Source organism: Leptosomus discolor, chromosome 4, assembly GCF_034619465.1.
Source record: "Leptosomus discolor isolate bLepDis1 chromosome 4, bLepDis1.hap2, whole genome shotgun sequence".
NCBI lineage: Eukaryota > Metazoa > Chordata > Aves > Leptosomiformes > Leptosomidae > Leptosomus > Leptosomus discolor.
The window spans coordinates 6,001,847-6,022,327 of record NC_141394.1 but is presented as its reverse complement, the minus strand read 5'-3'; the positions used below and the strand labels follow the sequence as shown (position 1 = coordinate 6,022,327).

Below are 20,481 nucleotides of genomic sequence, written 5' to 3'. Positions count from 1 at the left end.
TCATACAAACACTTTCATTTCAAGACAAGACACTTGGTCACAGCCTGTTTTTACCTGTTTGCTACCATTCCTTTAGTCCAATTTGTGCAGTTAGTCTTGCTTGTAGCACGAAGCGATGCTTCAAAGGAGAATATTGGCAGGTTGCAAAAGCTGGCATTACAAGTTACCAGCAATGGCATGCTGCTTTGGTAATGTCCCCACTAAAATCCTTTCCTCCCTCTGCTACTGGGATGCTCTGCTGTGTCTGATTCAGTCTGCACTTCCCTTTGACCTTTACTGAACTTGTGTTTCTTTTCTGTTTTTCTTTGTTTCTTTTTTTTTTTTTTTTTTTTTTTTCCCCCATAAGGGAATCCTGCCTTTGGCAGATCCCTCTGCTCTCAGATCCTTCTTAGTAGGCAGTGGTAATCAGCTCTACATATTTAGTGCTTCCCCAGGCTTATAAAGTGATTATTTAAGAACCAGAAGCTGTTGGTCACTAAGAAAAACAAAAGAGGGGTTTTGTTTTTTTTTCTAGAGTTCCTGTCACACATTCCTGGTGTGAGACGCGTGATGTTCTGCAGGCAGCAGATTGGCAGCTCTTCACCTTCTAGGTAGCCTTTAAGCTCCGAATGTTTCTGAGGGGTTGACCTGGGTGTATTGATCTCTGCTGTTTGCTCTCTGCTGTCTTTGAAATTTTCTTCTATGTCAAAACCTGACAGTCCAGGAGAAGTTTTATTTGGTTTGAAGTTTGCTTGGACTTACACGGAAGTGCTTGCACCACATCCAGATGCTCTTTTTATTCCTCTTCAGTAATAGACTGAATTACCTCTTTCAGGGACTTTCTACTTTTAGTTTCCCCTCTGTGTACTGGTATCATGAAAATAGCAATAGGGACAAGCAAGGAGTGACACCAGTTTTCAAGTCAGGAGAAAGGCGATACATTGCCTCTTAGCAATACTCTGCTTGCCTTTCAAGTGTAGCTGACTTTCCAGAGCTGAAGGGTGATTTATGTCTAGTAAATTTTTGGAAGCATGTTTTAAGGCAGAAGATCATTTGATTTAGGTGCGTCTTGACATGTTTAATATTTGAAGTGGATGGGAATGGATGGCGACAGGATGAGGAACAGGCTGGGGGATGTGGGGAAAAGTCTCAGGCTTGTTGACAGCGATGCAGGGAGAGGTGTAGCAGGTTTTAGATCTGTCTGCTGTTTTGGGTGGGATGTATTGGTTCTGTCCCAATGTGTGCCTGACAAGCCTGTCTTGTGTCTTCAGCTGCAGTTGTTTTTTAACTGCAGCTGGGTTTAAGAGTTGCTTTTTTGTGCATGGTTTTTCTTTTCTGTAGATACATGTCTGTTTGAAGGATTGTTCTTGAGCTTCTAGTCAAGTGTGGATGCATTCGACGCTGTCCCACATGACATCCTTGTCTCTAAATCGGAGAGACATGGATTTAATGAGTGGACCACTCGGTGAATAAGGAATTAGCTGGAGGTCGCACTCGAAGAGTCATGGTCAACATCTCGATGTCCCAGTAGAGACCAGTGATGAGTGTCATTCCTCAAGGTTCAGAATTGGGACCGGCACTGTTTAACATCTTTGGTGGCGATAAGGACAGTGGGATTGAGTGCACCCTCAGCAAGTTTGCTGACCACACCAAGATGTGCGGTGTGTTTGACACGCTGGAGGGAAGGGAGGCCCTCCGGAGGGACCTTGACAGGCTGGAGAGGTGGGCCTGCGCAAACCTCATGAAGTTCAGCAAGGCCAAGTGCAAGGTCCTGCACCTGGGTTGGGGCAATCCCAAGCAGAGATACAGGCTGGGCAATGAGTGGATTGAGGGCAGCCCTGCAGAGAAGGACTTGGCGGTCTTGATAGATGGAAAAACTGAGTATGAGCCAGCAATGTGCACTACAGCTCAGAAGGTCGATAGTATTCTGGGCTGCATCAAAAGAAGCGTGGCCAGCAGGTCAAGGGAGGTGATTCCTCCCTTCTACTCTCCTCTGGTGAGACCCCACCTGCAGGGCTGCATCCAACTCTGGGGCCCCCAGCCTAAGAAAGACATGGACCTGCTTGAGCGGGTCCAGAGGAGGAGGGCTATGAAGATGATCGAGGACGGGAGCACCTCCCCAGTGAGGACAGGCTGAGAGAGTTGGGGTTGTTCAGACTGGAGAAGGCTCCGGGGAGACCTTACAGCGGCCTTCCAGTACTTAAAGGGGGCCTGCGGGCAAGGTGGGGAGGGTCTTCATCAGGGAGGGTAGTGATAGGACGACAGCTAACTGCTTCAAACTGAAAGAGGGGAGGTTTACATGAGATGTTAAGAAGAAATTCTTCCCGGTGAGGGTGGTGAGGCACTGGCACAGGGTGCCCAGAGCATCTGTGGCTGCCCCCTCCCTGGCAGTGCTCAAGGCCAGGTTGGACGGGGCTTGGAGTGACCTCGTCTGGTGGAAGGTGTCCCTGCCCGTGGCAGGGGGCTTGGAACTGGATTGTCTTTAAGGTCCCTGCCAACCCAAACCATTGTATGATTCTATGAAATCTCCAAGTGCCCAAGTCCTATATATGGGTGTGATGGTGTTGGCAAGTGGAGAACCCCCCAAAACTTCTGATGCTCAGTCTTGTTCAGCTTAGTGGGATTATACAGCTGGGATCAGGGCCTTACTCTGCAGCTATAAGTAAAACCAGCTTGAGCTCATACAGTCCTTTCCTTCAGGGAAGACGTCAAAGTAATTTACAAATCTGCGTCACTCACATTGAAAAACCCAGAGAATGGAGTTGTGACTTTGCTAGTGACCACACAAAGTGTTGCTGCTCATGCTGTCACTTTATTGTTATTTTTCTGTGTTCTGTTGTTGACCTTTAAAGTAGATAGAAAATATTTTACCTACATCCTCCAGCATAAAGCAAGTCTTACCACTTTTACTTGGTGTGACTTTATTAATCAATTGCTTCTTGTTTAAAAAAGGCTTTTTGAAGAAGTGACTTGATAAAAACAACTTCATGAGATGACCTGGGCACGTTCTACAGAACATTTTTGTTTTGTTTTCTTTTTTAATAGTTTTGTTCCATTGTCTGAATTCCACAAAACTGTCTGCTTTCCAGGTATCTTGGTCAGACATAGGAGGACTAGAAGACGTCAAGCTGAAACTGAAGCAGGCAGTTGAATGGCCTCTCAAACATCCTGACTCCTTCATCCGGATGGGGATTCAGCCTCCAAAAGGTGTGCTGCTTTATGGACCTCCTGGGTGCTCAAAAACAATGATAGCAAAAGCTTTGGCTCATGAAAGTGGTCTTAACTTCTTGGCAGTGAAGGTAGGTCATTTGGTCTGATGGTTTCTTAACTCCTGCATAGCAATTGATAAATTACCAGCTTCCAGCACTGGAATCCAGTGGCTCTTAGTGTTTCTGATCGTTATATATGTTACAGCAAACACTTTGTAAATATCAAGTAAGGTTTGTGTTTTCTTATGAAAAGGACTAGTGCTTATTTGTAGGCTTTTAAAACATTTATTTATTTTATGACAGCACAGAAGTTATATGTTAGATGGGTGGGTAAGATGTGTAGCAACATCTTAAATATTGGCATTATTTAATTTGAAAAAGGAACTGATGTAGTTCTTAAAGCAGTATAAATGAAATACAACTCTGGATAGTGGGTGGCTCGTCTTACTGTAATAATTACTTGCCTGCATGGAAATGTTATCATGTCATCTCTTACATTCCTTTTTATTCCTCAGGAAAGTTGTGTTTGTTACCTTACTGTTCATGTTTCATTACAGATTTTTCTTGCTCTATGTGCCCTTTTTCAGGGGAAATTGTATACTTCATCAGTTTTTAGAAAGTTTGCAAAATCAGTTATAGCTGGAGTACTCTTGGATAAGTGGGATATTCTATCAGCATTAAGAAACACTTTAAGTATAGAAAAAATTTGGATTTCATTGCCTGTGAATCAGTGTAATTGATTACTGTGGGTTGTATGGAAAATGCATGAATGGAAGTTATTTAATAATAATACTGAGCTTCAATGCAGAGGAAGAAAAAAAAAAGATAGCAGAGTGATTCCACATGGGGTAGTCTTGCAGCTGTGTCAGAATGTTAATGAAGTGCAAGAAAAAACATTTGTTTAAGTATTTTAAAAGTATCTCCTTCTCAGCAGTAAGATCACGTACTCTTGTCTGTCAACCATCTCTTTGCTCACAAAGCCTTCTGTGTTGTGAGTTCCTACACAGCTTCCTCTTCTGCCTGTCCTTTCAGACACACTGTAACTGTAGCTCTGGATGCTCTCCTCTCTGGGAGCAGAGGCAGTCACACCGCCCCTGAAGCCAGCAGCCCTTCACTGCCTCTGCTTCCCGGTGTTGCAGACAGGCCTCTGGGTCACCTTCACATCAACAAGAGCTGCCTTGGAAACCTCAGCCCTTAAGAAACACTACTTTTACTGCCTCTTCCATAAAGACGAGGTAGTTCTTTGTACTCCAGAGTTACTGGTAAACAAGGTAACCTTTTTCTCCTGCACTGCTTAAGAGAAAATTCCTCTTTGTTGCCCCAGAAGCACTGATGCCTGAGAGGGTGGAGAAAAAAGGTAGCAATCTGAAAAAATCCAGTTAAAAATCAACATTGTTGCTATCCTTTATTCGTCAGTCATATTGGGCATTTTTCCTGATGCAGTCAATTGTCCAAAAGTAAAAGGTGGCTCATCTGAACAGGAGGTACCCAAAGGCGGGCTGATAGGAAATGCTTTTTGTAATGCAGCGTTTCTCCATGGTGGAGTTCTGATGGTGCAAACCCCCCTGTCGTTGACAAGCTGCAGCAGAAGCAGCTGGCTTGGGGAAACTGCCTTTTATTCCCTGTTAGTTTAAATCCCTTGGCCTGGAACTGGTTGAATATTCGATGTACAGATGTTTCAAGAGGCACATCTTTGGAGCATGTCCAGCCTTGGATGTGTTGACTCCAGGAAGGGAACATAGCCCACTTTCTCTAACTTCACATTTGCTTCCTGGACAGAAAAGGCAACATCCATCATGTACTAAATGTGTTAAACATCATTGTCTGTAGCCCTTAAAGCACAACAGGCATGAATTAATTTTCGCTATATGTGTTCCTGCAATAAATCCAAAGTAGATGAATATGTGGGTTTTTGGGGTGGTGTTTTTTGAGAGAGGGGATTTCTCTCCCTTGCTTATAGTCTTATTAATTTTCCCATTCTCTGTGTTATGTCTCAGATACCTGTCCCTGGAACTGGTATCAGGCTGTTTGAAATGGAAGTGTGTTTCTTGATCATTTACTTTTCAGACTTACATTTTCTTTCTAGTGTCTCCTGCCCCAAATAAGTAATTTTGATGAAAAGTGTCTACAGCACAGCCTGTAGGATAGGTGTACTCTTTTGGGACAGTTCAGGTGGCTCAGGTTCTTGGGTCCTTCTCGAGAAGACTGCAGACAGGAGGCATAGCTCTAGCTATGGGAGCTTGCTGCTGTCTGCCACCTCCTAGTGTGTCTGAAAGCTAAGAGGAAATCTAGTACGTTACGTGCAGGGCTTACTTGGTCCGGTGATTTTTGGAAGATGGGGCTATTATGTCTGCACACCACATTTAAGACACATGGGCACAGTAAGTCCGACTCAAGAGCTGCTGAATGTACTCTGTCTAAATTGACCATCCTGCTTGGGTGCAGCAGGCATCACCCCTGCCCCAGCCTGGCTCCAGGAAGGCTTTGCACTGTTTTCCAGATGTGTCTATGCAATGTCTGTGCAGTTTGGACAATTGACTCTGTTAAATGAGGTACTTCAGCTGAGTTGTATGTAACCTGTTAAAATGTGACATTTCGGTGTGTCTTGGGCATGGCTGGTTGTCATAATGCTGTGTGAGGCATGGACAGAACAGCGCGGCCTCCAGCCCGTGTCTAACTGGTCTCTGGTAAGGTTTGGGAGATGAGCAAAGTCTAGATGTAATTTCTGGGCAGCGGAGCTGAAGAAAATAACACGATAGCAGATGTTTGACGTTGCATCCTGTTCTCTCCTGAAATCTATTGTGGAGTTTGAATGGTCAGTGTTACAATGAATGTGGCCCTTTCGTAAACACCGTCTTTGATATTTGGCCAAAACTTTTTATAGCTATATTTTCACCAAGATTGGTGACCTTTTGCTTTTCCAGAGAAAAGCAGTTGGTTTGTTTTACAAAGCAATCTTAGATGTGATTCCTAAGGGGAATTGTTTATTTTTATTCCTCCACTTGACTTTCTTTGTCTCTAATACAATATATCTGCGGAATTTACTGTGGAGGACGTTGTCAGCTACTTTCCAGGGGATCGCTCTTCCTGCTCCCTCCCACCACCCCTTTTTCTAAATCTCTTGCAGTGTTGAGGCTTTTCAGGGTTTTAGTGGTCATCTTGATTATTTCCCCACCTCTCAGACCTCTGTTACAAAAAGACAACTGAATTGTTCTCAGCTTCTTGGGGAGTTTCCAGTGTTTTGTGGTCACGGAGTATAAGACTCTGTGAAGGAATGAATTAGTATGAATTTTTCATTCTTCACCATTGAACATCAGTCTTGACTTATCAATAGTTTTTGATCTGGTTGATTTCTTATTTCAGTCAGCCTTCTGTGCACTCTTGTACTCCTTCACGCTCCTTTTGTGCTCACCTCAAAATTTGTAATTTTCTTCTGAAATGTATTTTATGCATTTGTTTTACTAATAGGAAAAGAAAATTATATACAGATGTTAAACCTGTCGATATTAGTAGGATGGGGAATATAATTTTCAGCTTCTGGCAGGCTGATGGCACCTCTGAACTGACTCTGTGACATTTTTGCATTAGATGCCATCTAGCTTTCTGAAATTGAACGTGAAGAAAATTAAACCCTTTGTCACTGTGTTATTTCTCTGGGCTTTTTTTCACTCTCTTTTGACTGTTCATGTGGTGGGTATCTCTGTACTGTTTTGACAGTTCCTGCACTTAGGGTCAGCTTTGACTGGCTGCTTTTTTGAGATATATGTTGATTAGTCCACTAAGATTTTGTGGTGATATAAGAAGAAAACTTTTGGAGGAAATGCCCATATCTTGCTGTATGGCATAGATAATTAAGTCTGCATTTGTCTAGCATCTTAGTTGATTGAGATTTGATATGACTGCCCTCTTGGATTTTTTTTCCTTTCATTTTTTTTAGATTTTATTTTTAGGGGGTCCTATATCATTGTGTTGTGATAAGAATCTAATGAATACTAGTTTTCTTCACGGATATTCTGTTGCTTTTCTGGGAAGCAACTTGCAGAGAATCTCCGTGGAATTTTTTTTCTCACTTCCTACTGTGGTATGTAGGCAATTAACTTTACCACCAAATAAGAAAACTGTTAAAACCGTTGTGCTTTTTTGTGTTTAACCTGTTTCAGAATGAACACTGAGGTTTGCTCTTATGTTGTCAGGCTGGGAGGCACCATCGCGGTACCTACCCAGATAAACTCCATCACCCAGTTATAGTGGGTTCCTTAGCTGATGGTCCCATACGGGCCACAGGGATTTGAAAATCCTTTTGCCCCTGCAGTTGCCCATAAGCCCAGGATGCTGCTTACTAGAGGGGATGTTTGTTGTTGATGGTATCCTGCGTTGCATTACCTTCTACCTACTCAGCCTGCTAAAACCAGAGGGAGGCTTTCTGCTAATTTCAGGAGGCTTTTCTTCAGGATTATGTCAACAGGGGAGTTCACTGGACAGAAAACAGAACTCAAGCAGATTACCTGAGTTTGCAAAATAAATAACAAGAGAAATTGTGTAACTTCTATATGCTTGTAATGGTTTTGGAAGTATATTTTTCCTCTTGCTGCTTAGTACTTTTTAATATTTGACTGTTTAAAATCAAAACTAAGGCAAAAACTCACTTAGTGACAAAAACCGGCTTAAATTTTTGGAAAATTTAGGCTTGCAAAAGTTAAACCCTTTGGAATTCAGCCAAGTGAGAGACACTAGTTGTTGTAAATGTGATGAAGCAATACTTAAAATCAACACAACAGCATCCCAAACCCACCCACCCGTGATAGTAAGTAGTGTTTAAGAATGTTAACACTGAGCAAAACAGCGGTACAGATGATGTGTGCTATACTGCTCTAAAACATTATTTGCATTGCAGCTCCACCTATGGCGTGGGAATAATAAAAAAAGAAGTTAGAAAATATTCCTGGCATTTTATTTACTGTTACTTAAGAGCTTGGGCTGAAGGAATCTTTTTTTTCAATTAGCAGTAATTACAAAAATATAAACTGTTCTTAGAGCTCTGACTTCACCTTGGCTTGGTTCAACTTCCTGTATCACCCTGCCGATGCTTTTGTACCACTCCCTGTGCTTGACATGTGCTTAAGCTTAGTTTGTCATCTGGGTCAATTATGTCAAAATATTTTCCAATTGAAGTTTCCTCTGCTTTTCCCTTCAGCTCTCGGCTGTGGCAGCTCAAACAGATTAATGAGGCTTGGAAAGACCAACTGCTTTGCTTTGTAAAGAACTGTCACTGAATTTTGGGGAGATAGTTTAGCCTTTTGGTTGGGATTTTAGTGGGCACAAGCATGAAATAAGAAGGCTTGGTGCCTGTAACTAGCTAAGCAAAATTTTAAGATGAAAAATGAAGAAGCATTGTGGTTTAGTGAGAAACTCTGGGAAACATTTGATAAAATTTCCAAAAAGATCCATAGCAAAACACTTAGAGTAACTTGTTAGTAACTAGCAGATAGTGAAACTAACTGTTTTTGAAAAATTTGTGTAACATTTTTTACAAGGGGTAAGAATTTGAGATAGCTTCAGGATTAAAAGAGTTCATGAAAGTACCTCTACTGGTGCGTGCCATGAATTTAATTCAACGTTTCCAGTCGGTTCACTCCACGCTACAAATACTGGCTTCTGTATTGTGTAAAGAAGCGTCAAGAGATTGACATTAAAGTTTGCTAGTCAAGGCAAACGGCAAACGAGCGAGGCATGCCAATAAAGAAAAATGGCTATTTGCCTTTGCAGCGCGATTACACTGCTTTTAGCAACTTCGCTGCAAGGACTGAGGATGGCTTTTTTTTGCTAGCCTACACCCTTGTGGATACTTCGGAACCCACCAGCACCTGTTGAAATTGAAGTTTTTGAAACACCAGACAGGTGTCAACAAGCTTTTAAGGTCCTCTGGAATGCAAGGCAGAGGGAGAGGAAGCGATTAAAATAGTGCACAGCACTCAGCCTGCAGTTTACTTGTGCTCAGAAGCCGGGAATGATGCAGATTGAATCATTAAACAGCACTGAAAAAGAAGTAGGCTTTATTCTTAACAAGCCAATATAATGTGTTTTCTGAACAAATATTTTTCTATGTAGTGTAGCCAATTACCAAATCACACATGTACAACCTTTGCGTTAGAAATAGCCTTACTGTTAAAATAAAGGAAGTCTCGCTGTTTATCTTGTTAACTCTCTTTCCTGCAGCCAGCCTGAGTCTTGTCTTGCTTGGGTTTGACCGTGGTAGGGATGGGATAGCATCGGATGACAGTATCAGTAGGCTAAGGAAATAATTTCTCAGTCTCTTCCAAATCGGTTAATGTTCTTATAGCAGATCGTCTCATCTGCATTGTCATGGAACTGAAAAGAATAAAAAAAACATGGAAGGAAACTGGTTTTAACTCAGTGAAAGATGTACTGGTAGGGGGGGGTGGGATCAAGCTTCGCTCCTCTGACCTGGCTGTCTACGCTCCTCCTGCAGTCGGAGGGGAAATTAGCACATCAGGGTGAAGCGCATTGCGTCTGCGAGGTAGACATCTGTCCAAATCAGTTACTGTGAATGTCTGACTCGGGTCCAGATGTCTGAGTGTGGGCAATGAACCTTGTGTGCCCTAGGTGCACATTGTGAACTGTGGAGAACTAATTTTGGCACCCCTTGTCTTTTTATTTATTTATTTTTATTTTTTTTTTCTTTCTGAGAAAGAAAGACAGTACAGAGCCACAGAGCTCAGTTTCTAGATACTTCATTTGAAATTAAAAATTCATTATGACTGATCTGTTTATGTCCCTGATCATTTCTGCTTGGAACATGGCAAAGAAGGAATTGTGCATTATCTACTGTAGAGTAATAATCTGTAGGATGTGATACAAATTCTCTAATTAATTGGATTTTCAAAAATATGAATCTGTATGGCTAACATAGTTTAGTGTGTGTTAGAGCCCAGAACCTGCATGTGAGGTTATGGCAGTACTTTTGAAGAGAGTAGACAGAGCTGTATGCTGGGGAAATCTGGAGCCGTGTCCGTCTGGCTCAAAAAGCCTAAGTGCATAACTTAACCTGATTGTCAAAATGGTAAAAAAAAATTATTTATAGAGGGAGGTTGCTGACTAAATTTCCTATTGGTTGAAAGTCACTACCCCAGTATTTTCAGGTGGAAAAAACCTGCAAGTGGTTATAAGCGCTGCTTAGGAATATTACTGATACTTTTTAACTTCGGGGGTACCAGATGTTCTTTTTGCACTTTAAAACCACTTTGAGAACTTCTGTCATAACCGTGTGTACACAAGCTTATCTCATGTTGCAGCCTGTATACAGGGGTTTTATCTTTCGTGCAGTTAATCTTTCAAGAGCTTATTCTGATTACATTTTAAATGTAAGGATTTTTTTTTTCTTTTTTGTTTAAAAATAAATTTAAAAGATCTACACCCAATCCAGATCATAAACAAGTGGAAGGTTTCATGGTACAAGGGGAATATATCTTGTAAATGAGGGATGGGATAGTCTTTAAACAGAGCATACCTGGAACCTATCTCTACTTTGAGGCTGAATAAACAAAACTCAGCAGTATACAGTGGGCTTGAATTGGCAGATTTTATGCTATTAGTCTGGATTGTAGCTCCAAATGGTATGCTTATATGCATGGCAAAGCTACGACTACTTCTGCCAATTTCCTGCTCCAAATCTTTTGTTGGTTTTGGAGTCACTGTGTAAGTGACCAGAAGGAACAGGCCTTATTTCTTCACGTCCCTTCATATGGAAGATGGCTTGTTGCAGAAGAGAGCAGACCTACGCACCATTAAACTAGGCCATTTGTTACTAGCACCTCTTGATCAGTATATTAACAGGTATAAACAGCTTCTAGAGGAATCATTATGCTCATTTCTTGGCCAAAAATGATGTTTCAACAAATGTTGACTTGCTCACTAAGTTGGGCTCATGTCGTTTGATTTTTAAAGCATTAGAAACGCATTAAAAAAGTTAAAAAACCCCACCAAACTCTCCTGATATTTCTTGGGCGCCCTCCAACTTAAAAGCAACCTTCCTAGAAAGAGAAGGTGAGCTTTGTGAGAATTAGGAACGGTGGCAGCTGTCAGCAGGTGATCTATAGACTGCTTGTCATACAGATCTGGCTTTTGAAAGAACTGCCGTCGATCTCAGCCCATTTGCAGACGGTCAGGCAGAGGTTCTGCTCAGGTGGGACCAGAACTAACCCAGTTCAGTTTCTACATCCAGCTTCTTTGAACATTTCTAGTTTTTGTGTTGTGGTTTTAAGTGTTTGTACGAGATGAAATGTACACCAAGTTCTTCTCTTCTGTGTGTGCTTTTACTTTGGAGTCTTTTCCTTTGTCGTCATGTATAATAAGAGTTCCAAGCCACTTGCAATCAAACCTGTGGTTCTCAACGGCAGTTTTGATATCGCTTATGAGTGGTGAACTAGGAGACCTTCAAATCAGTTCTTATGAAATTTCTCCATGAAGAGGCATAGGTCGTTAATACGTAGTGGTCTTTCTCCTGGAGTCACTGCTTAATGAAGAGAAAAATGGAGGAAAAACTTCATGTCAAAGCTTACAGCAAAACCATGCATTGAAAATAATTCTCTTTGGAAACGTTTTAAACAGTATTTATTGCTTTGATGTTGCCTTGATCATATTTTAATGCTTAATTAAAAATAAAACTCCAAGCATATGAAATTATATTGTACCTTAAAGCTTAAAGAGAGTAGTTTTGGTTTTCAGTATTTTTTTTGCTCAGACAAAAGAAAAGAAAATGTCAGGCTATTTAATGTTGTGTCTTACCAGAGGAGTACACTATTGGCACCGATGTATATGATGTTGGTTTCCATGAGAATACTGGTGTGAATGAAGATTACTTAGGAGAATAAGGGCATGAAGGGGAAGGTCCACAGGCTCCAAGAAAAGCTTAGTAAGAAATCTATAATTGTGGGTAGAATCTGCAGAGGTTTCTCAGTGTATCACTTCAGTTTAACAGAAAGCGAGGCAGAAAGAGAAGACCGCGCTCTTGTTCCTTAAGGAGTTGTTAGGCCCGTGCTATCGGATTCCTCATCTGCGCCGATGGTGATGAATGGCGAGGGCCCGGAGCAGCTGGGTTCTCTCTCTTTGAGCTGCAAGCCTGTTCTGCCCAAACTGCTGCATGCTTCTCATGTTTGGTGTCCACAGTGAAGAGTAGGAAAAGCTTTGTGTTTCTCTCTTACCTTGTTCTTTCCTTCTTTCTTTTTCCTACATTCTTCAATTATGTGTTTGAATAATTCTCTTTCCACCCATGAATCCAACAGACTCAAATTCTGAAGTTGTTGAAAGCCTGCAGGTGACACTTCAGCTACTGCAGCAGTTGCTTTAAGGGTGGATGTTGATGAAAGGAAGCAATGCTAATTATATCATTTATGTTTCCTGCTGGCGAGGCATGCAGTGCTCTTCTTCCAGCCTTTACACGGTTGCTTTTACCTGTGTGCTACACCAGGTCTGGCTACTGCAGTACCTCATCTGGTCCTTTGGATAATGGACAACTCCTTGAAAATAGGTAGATTAAAACAGTAGCATAGCCTGGATGCTTTGCTGATATTGGATAACTTGGGCTTTTTCTTTTTTGAGTATATGTTTTTCCCCATACAAATGTGGTGCTTTCCAGTGGTGCCAGTGTCAAGATAAAGTTGGTGTATTAACTGGTATGGCAAGAGTGAAAATGAGTGTGGGGAGGGGAGACTGCAAAACCAGCGTGCTGTATTTTTAGGGTAATGAATCGTTATTCTGCCAGTCTGGGTACACAGACAGTCCCATTCAAAGAGGGCTTGTAACAGAAGGTCTGTCTGTCACTGACACTGTATAAACGGACGTCTGCCACACATTCTTAATTCTGACATTCCTGCTGTTTGAAGCTGCCTTGCTGCTCTGAGCCAAGCGTTACCTGAAGGTACTCACAGCTGTGAAGCATAGGAAGGTTATTCAGTTTTCTGACTGTGAAGAAGGATGTCCTTTCTGCTGGTGAAATTACCAGGACACCTGTTCCCTGGAAAATAGATTGAAGCCACTGGCTCTTTTCTTTCAGGGCACAGTGTTTGTGGCTGCAGGTCAATGTTGATGCAAACCAGGCTGGAGTCAGTGAGTCATTACCAATCTCATGAGACTCTTAGTCCCATTAGGAAGCGTTATTTCGGCAGCCTATCCTGCAGGATATAGCAGAACAGAAAATACTCTTAAGAATTCGCCATTGTTTTACTTTTTAGAATTGTAAGTACTTGTTCAAGACTTGAACGTTGACCCTGTGGTCTCCAGTCTGTTCCTAGTGGATGGGGCTGTGAGGATAAACAAGCAGTGCAGCAGCTGGCACTAATAATTGTGCTTGGCAGTCTTGGCAAGGAGGAGAAGGAATGCGAATCAGCTCAGACACTGAACAGCTTTATCACTGGGGATGGGGTGCCTTGTGGATGGGTTTCAGGTGTGCTGCTATGGCAGCTGCTTCTTTCTGGACCTGCAAACTGTCAAGTTCAGAGAGGTGCTGTTAAACACTGGTTTAAGTCCCGGTTTTGGTGCTTGACTGGACAAGATGCATGTTAAGAGCGCAAGTACATGCTTTTTTGCAGTTCGTCTTTTTGACAGCCCTCTTGTTGCTGTTGTGGAGCCAACAACTTTTAAGAACCCTAAAGTGTTTATTTTTTTGGTTAATTCCATTTCTCATGAAAGTACTGGGAAAGTATTATGATGAGAGAACTGACCTACATGCACGGTTACAGGCATGCACAGTGCCGTAACAAATGGAGGAAAACTTGGTACAGGTAGAAGGTAAGTCTAAAAATGCACAAATAAGACTTGTAAGTGGTAAATTATCAAAATTCCTTGTAACGGAGCATCATTAATGTAGCAGTGGCAGTAAGTGATAAATTATCAAAATTCCTTGTAACGGAGCATCATTAATGTAGCAGTGGCAGATTGTCTCAGTCATTTTGAATGTAAATGTTATGTGGTTTTTAAACTTTTTTTTTTTTTAAATTTTACAGGGACCTGAGCTGATGAATAAATATGTTGGTGAGTCTGAACGAGCTGTGAGAGAGGTGAGAAAGGGCAAGCTATACATAATGTTATATATTAAGCTTTCTTGGCATTCAAATTCTTCTCTGCTTATAAGATTACCTTTAAACTTTCCAAAAAACCTCCTTCTGGTTTAAGTTTAAAAAAGGAAAGAAAAAACAAAAGCAGAAGGGATACTTTCTGTTGTTTAACTTCCTCCCGTGTTGGCCTAGTGATGCATGTCACATTTGGTTTCCAATAGCAGCTTTCACTGTAAGCCTGCATCATGCAGTATCTTGAATAACTTCTGAAAGGTCTATTTTTAAAACAAAAAGAAAAGACAACAAGGCTTGTGCCTGTTCTGTGGTGCTCTGTAGCTTTTGAGGTGTGCAGGGGGTGATAGCATTCTGTAAAAATTTTTCCATCCCTTATAACTGAGTGTTTCATTGTTTTTCTAGATCTTTAGGAAAGCCAGAGCAGTGTCTCCTTCAATCCTTTTCTTTGATGAAATAGATGCCTTGGCAGTTGAAAGAGGAAAGTAAGTAATCCTGTTACAAAAATCACAGATGTTATTTTCTGATAAATGACTCTTACGTTGTGCAATCACAAGTGCACTGCCTTTCCAGAATTATTTTATTAAATGTGTTCATTCCACATGCAAAAGGATAGCATTTGTGACTTCTACTCAAGCGTATTTAACTTGGCATAAACAGGTAAGCTGGTAGAGTTCCTCCTTTCTCATCTCATTAGCAGGAATGATTCTACTGGTTCTCATGCCCTTTGGCTCTTTTCTGTGGTTTTAGCTTGCATTTATTTCCAGTAACTAACTCCTTTTCCCAGGGTTGTTGCGCTGGCCTAATATAGTCTCTCCATCAAGCAAACAGTATGATCATATGCTATATAACGTGAATTTCCAAGGAGACTACTCATATGCCTAAATTTACACTTACATTTAAACATTTCTCCAGACTGGGAAAAACTTCATGAAGAGGTTTGGGAACGCTTATGTCCTTTCATGTGTGACATTTAAAAGGGATTATTGTGTAAGCAGCTAACAGTGTTTATTTCTAATATTCTGCTTTGTGATGATTCTGAGAGATGTTTAGCTTTTGTCTGAAGGAGGATTATAGCAGGTTTTAATTGGTACTATAGCATTTAAGATTTGACAAGTTCTCTAAGTGGTCTTTCTCGGGGGATACTGCTACTTGTTGTGAGCAAGCACTTTTTTTCTGGTTTGTTTTGCATGAAAAACTGTCCAATATGCACATGTAGAAAGTATTTGTCCAGGCGTTGTTGTCCAGGCGCCTATGTTAAAGGCGCATCACAACTTCATCGTTTTTCTGGAAAAGAAGCTACCTCGGCACCCGTAGAGATTCCTTTGTGTTGCGAAAGGGTCATTTGTATCTGCAGGAAAGGATAAAAGGTGTCGTTCTGATGTTTCAGCGACACAAATAAATTGTTTATGTTACAGGAGGTGGCATCACGTGCAGCATAGAGCTGCCCTGTGAAACTGCCAGGAAATGATCACGTTTTCTGTTGAAAATGCAAAATCTGATAGAAGATGTCTTCTTCAGCATCCTTTGCGTATACAATCTGTGCAACTGTGAAATTTGTAGACTTTCAAGAACTGCTGGCCACTGAAACACCTGCCTGCATATCAGAATAGAGAAGTTGCAAAAATGTGTGCTGGAATCAAGCCAACAGAGCGGGGGAAAAATATCTCCCGCTGCTGCCATCCTTAATGTGTTTAGCTTTCAGAAACACCACTTCATCAAGATAAAACCTTTTGGAAGAATAAGCCATAGTACATTTTAATCAGCCTTTTCACGCAGTGCCCTAGAGGTGTTGAGTTTGTTTGTTTGTTTGCTTTATTCTTTTAGAGAGTAAACAACCCAATTTTACCTTACCTGGAGCTGTCTGTGGGGGGTAGTAGGCCTGGCACGGCCTGCTGAAGAATGCGGTGTGACCTGCTACAGTCGTGTTTTGCTGGAGACATCTGGTTTTGGAGCTTTAAAAAGAACAGGGTGGGACACACAAATATTCCATTGTCAAATCTGAACCAGATGGGAGGTAAAATATGTAGCAGAGTTCTCATAAAATTCATCTGAAATTAAATGGTGTAGGAAACCAGACAAGGCACTTATTAGAAATGGCCTCTTTTTACAGGCTGGCTTTGCACAGTAGGAATTTGCGAATGCATTAGAGATGCTAACGATTTGTGGCCTCTGGAGATCCATTTCCTGTACTATTACCGACCAAGTTTTCAAGGAAACACCTGTTTATATTGTCTCCCTATTCCCTCTGTTGGTTGAATTAGTTTTCTCTGCCTTGGCAGCGAAAATACACTCTGTGATACAGCTTTGTCAAAGTTTTTCCTCTCAATTTAAATCCTTGTTAGGATTCTGTGGGCTCTGGGCTTTGTGCAGAATGTACTGCATCCCAAATCTCCTGGTAGGTAACCTCTCCCGATCCTAACAGGACGTGTCGAGCGATATAGAAAAGCCTAAACCGTTGTGAGACTGGTTTTATCCATAGTTCATATCTGAAATACAGATGTGAGATAACATCGAGTAATTGCTCAATGCTTTTGCTCTTTGAAGCGCTTTGCTGAGTATTCGTTAACCCATTATTACTTGACTAAAGCTGGTGGGTTTAACGCACAAATGTTTTGCTCCCAACCTTCTGCAGAGCTCACGAAACAATCCCTTCTCATCAGCAGGCACATACAAAGTAGTAGACTTTGTAATTAACTATTGTACAGGTAGATGAAGGAAGCTAAGGAATTTTCTTGTTTGCACCATTCGATATAAGGTCTCCTTTGCTTCATGTAGTGGGGTCTCTGTCACTGCACAGGCCATTGCCCCGTGGCAAACACTGGAGCTGCATTCAGATATGCCACGGTGTTTTATTTGTTATACATTGCCGAGCTGTAACTCCATAACTGTAATGCTTCTGACACTCTACCTAATGTGACTGTCTCGTGTAGCAGTTTTGTTTTACATCTATTTGTCTGTGTTTATTAGTTACAAGAAATGATACTTCAAAGTCATCAAAAATTATATTGACGTTGTTCAGTGTCAAAATGTATTATTTCTGAAAAGGTTATTTCTTATCTAGCCTGCTTAGAAGTTCCATGTGTTTTATCTGTGTGAAATAACCTCCTGGGTTTTTCTTCTTGTCTGTCCACGCACCCCTCCCAATTTTGCATGTAGGCGACAAACTAATACATATTAATCAAAGAACTAAAAATGTGGCTTGGATACACACCAGCCTCAAAGAGAATTTCCAAAAAAATATAGTCCTACACCTCTGAAGAAAAATAGTTCAGTGTGAGGAGCAGATGCTTGATGGAGATGTCTGGAGGTCCTTGATATGTAAGAAGATAAGGTGATTCTGAATGGACTTGAGTTTCCAATGTGGTAGCAAAGGCAGATTATGGTCGTTTGAGCTGTATTCATTTCTGCATTCTGTTCTGTTACACTGTGCTTGTGACACTCTTGGAAGGCTTTTCCCCTCTCTGCCTGGTTTATGTTGAGATGTTAGAGAAGTTCAGAGAGAAATGAAAATAAAAAAATGGGGACTGAACGGACTGACTATAAAGAAAAAGGGAGGCGTTCATTGTAACTGATTCTAAAGGATAGATTATAAACCTGCAGAAGAAAAGATGTTAGAAAGTTATGGGTGTCACGATGAGTTTTGAGTAGGAAAAATTACTAAGATAGATAGGAAAAACTCCTGAAAATCAGAATGGCTTTTGGTAGAGAATTCTCCTTCACTGCGACTTAGTCATATGGGAGAAGCTCCAGCAACCTACCCCTTGGCATCTTTGAAATAAAAGTGACTTTTCTCGGGTTAATGTGCAGCGAGGAGCAGTTGTGCACGGGGTGAGGTGAACTACGTGATGCACGGAGCCTTTTCCACCGCTCTGTGGTTCTAATTAGCATTTGCTTCCACAAACGGGTTACGACTTTTTTTTTTTTTTTTCCTTTCTCCTTATTTTTGAAAGATGTTGTTACGACTTTTTGTAGGAGAGACTGTGCTGAAGCGAGACCCACAGGACTGGTCCAGATACAGCAGTGCAGGAGAAGGAACGTTTGCCTCGCAGTAATCCCGTGCCCGGACAAAGCTTGAGAGGCTTTACAAATTGCACAGCTGCAAAGAGTTATGGGTATTTGTTATCCCTTGGTATCCTGACCATGTAAAACCTAATTCTTCTGACCGTTAGAGGTTGCCAAGAGGGAAATGGCTTGGTAATTAGACTTGAAAGTGATGAATGAACGTGGCTCTGTGTAAATGCAGCACAGACAGTCTGTTTGCTGAACTTAAGAAATCTCCGTGCTTTGGAAATGGGGCATTGTTTATATAAGTAGGATTTTTAGGATTTTTGGGTAAGAGACATATTTGTTCCTTTTTTTTTTTTTTTTTAGAAGCAAATCCCTTTAACTGCAAATCTTTGTAATGTAAGATGGGAAATGTGGTAGGCTGATGCGAAAGACACTGATAAATACCATTTTCAAAGGGGAAAAAAAAAAAAAAAAGACAGGCAAAGGACACAGTCAGTACCTTGCATTTGACTTGTGGAGGCCAAAACAAGTTGGTAGATGAATAATGCAAACCTTTTCAGTGAGGGTAGAAGCAACAAAGAGAAAGGATTTTGGTACCAATCCCCTGACACTACGATGATGCCTTTCCGGGGAGGTACGTTATCCTGTATGCTGGGGGTGGGGAGGATAGATACATTCCTAAGCCACAATTTAAAATGCTCAAAATCTCTGAAAGATGTCCTGTTTTCACTTTAGGTGTTAAAATATTTGCAGTCTTAACTTTTGAGGCCCTCGGGCTTCTAAATGAAGCTGCGAAGAGCAGCAGCTTCTCTTCCGTGCTGTGCCATCTCTGCTCTTAGCAGGGACTGTGACAAACCTGCTGTTTTTCAACCAAGCTGTCTGTCCTTCTGGGATATTTTAGTGCATATTTGTACTGTACACTTTAGCACATATTACACTGTACACTTGAACATACTGTTGCATTTTTGTATCTGTGCAAATTCCCTGGTGTAATCAGCAGCCTCGGTCGTGAAGGAGGTCAGTGTATCACATCCCAACAATGAAACCTACAGGCTGGACCCTGCAGAGACAGAGCAAGGTGGCATGAGGCAGGGTAGAGGTTCTCAGCAGAAAACCACCTTGCACAGGGTAAATTACCAGTAGTAGAGCTGGAGGAGGGATTGTCGCCCTGCTATGACTCATGCAAAAGTAAAAGAAAGCGAACAAAGACTACATGGAGGAAGTGGAGTTTCCCTGTGCCATACTTGGGTTGGGAGGGACCCGATTCTAGCAGCTGGCGGAGTTAGGCAAGGGGCTTTGCGCTTCTGGCTTGTGTTGGCACTGTTTGCCCCTGGATTGGGGAACATCGGCTGATTCCCTGCGATATCTGAGCTGTGTTGGTGTACGCCAGAGAGTTGAGGCATTCAAAACTTTTGTGACTGCTGTCTGAAGTCTTTATAAAAAAGTTTTGGAATTTGGTATACAAATAGAAATGTCGTATGGGAAAAAAGCTGCATGTCCAGTGCCAGCTTTCTATTTTAGGCCTAGTAAGGAGTGGTGAAAATGTAAAGTTTTGAAATGATTTAATCGGTAAAGCTTGTAATTTGCTTTGGAATAGCAATTTTTAGCAAATTTTAGCATTACCCATAGGCTGTATGTATACAGGATAAATGTCTGCAATCCCTTTAATTTTAAAACAAAGTCGTTGATGCTTCTTGTCTAGCAAGAATCCTTTATCACAATGTGCTTTCAATCTGTGTTTCTTCCTTTATGTTTAAAAAAACCCAGTAATTTGTAACTTTGCCAGCCTTTATTATAATTTGGATATTTGAAGTCAGTAGAGACTTTCAGTGGAAGCAGGACTGGATCTGTAAACCCTTTTATTGAAGTCCTTCAAGTGCATGGAGAAATGTACAGGGTTCAGAGGGACTAACCAGGCGTAAGCCTGTTCTGCAGTGCTTGGGAGTGCTGTGGCAAAGTTGGCCTCCAGCAAGCTGCTTCACCCAAAGACATGAATTTGAGCCACTGTCTGGATTCCTACCAGAGGCCCGGTTGAAACAGCAACCAGCATGAGAGGGATCAGAAGTGGGCATACGTGGTGACCACTTCGATTGCTGGTATGGTGTTGGCTATGGGAAAAGGTCAGCTCGCTTGCACTAAATGGGCCCAGGCAGGCTACAGCTGCCTGCGGGGTTAGGACTCTAACGATTGAAGGTCGT

General features: G+C 41.6%; 1 protein-coding gene across 2 annotated transcripts in view; it reads left to right on the top strand.

Moving 5' to 3' along the window:
* AFG2A (AAA ATPase AFG2A) overlaps nucleotides 1-20,481 on the top strand; it is a 202,632-nt gene that overhangs the window by 34,407 nt on the left and 147,744 nt on the right. Inside the window, exons 11-13 of one of the 2 annotated variants that reach the window (XM_086463673.1) lie at nucleotides 3,069-3,278; nucleotides 14,210-14,263; nucleotides 14,678-14,757. In XM_086463673.1, the coding sequence (XP_086319799.1) occupies nucleotides 3,069-3,278; nucleotides 14,210-14,263; nucleotides 14,678-14,757 (344 nt within the window). The remainder of the gene's footprint in view (nucleotides 1-3,068; nucleotides 3,279-14,209; nucleotides 14,264-14,677; nucleotides 14,758-20,481) is intronic. The other variant, XM_086463674.1, reaches the window with a different exon arrangement.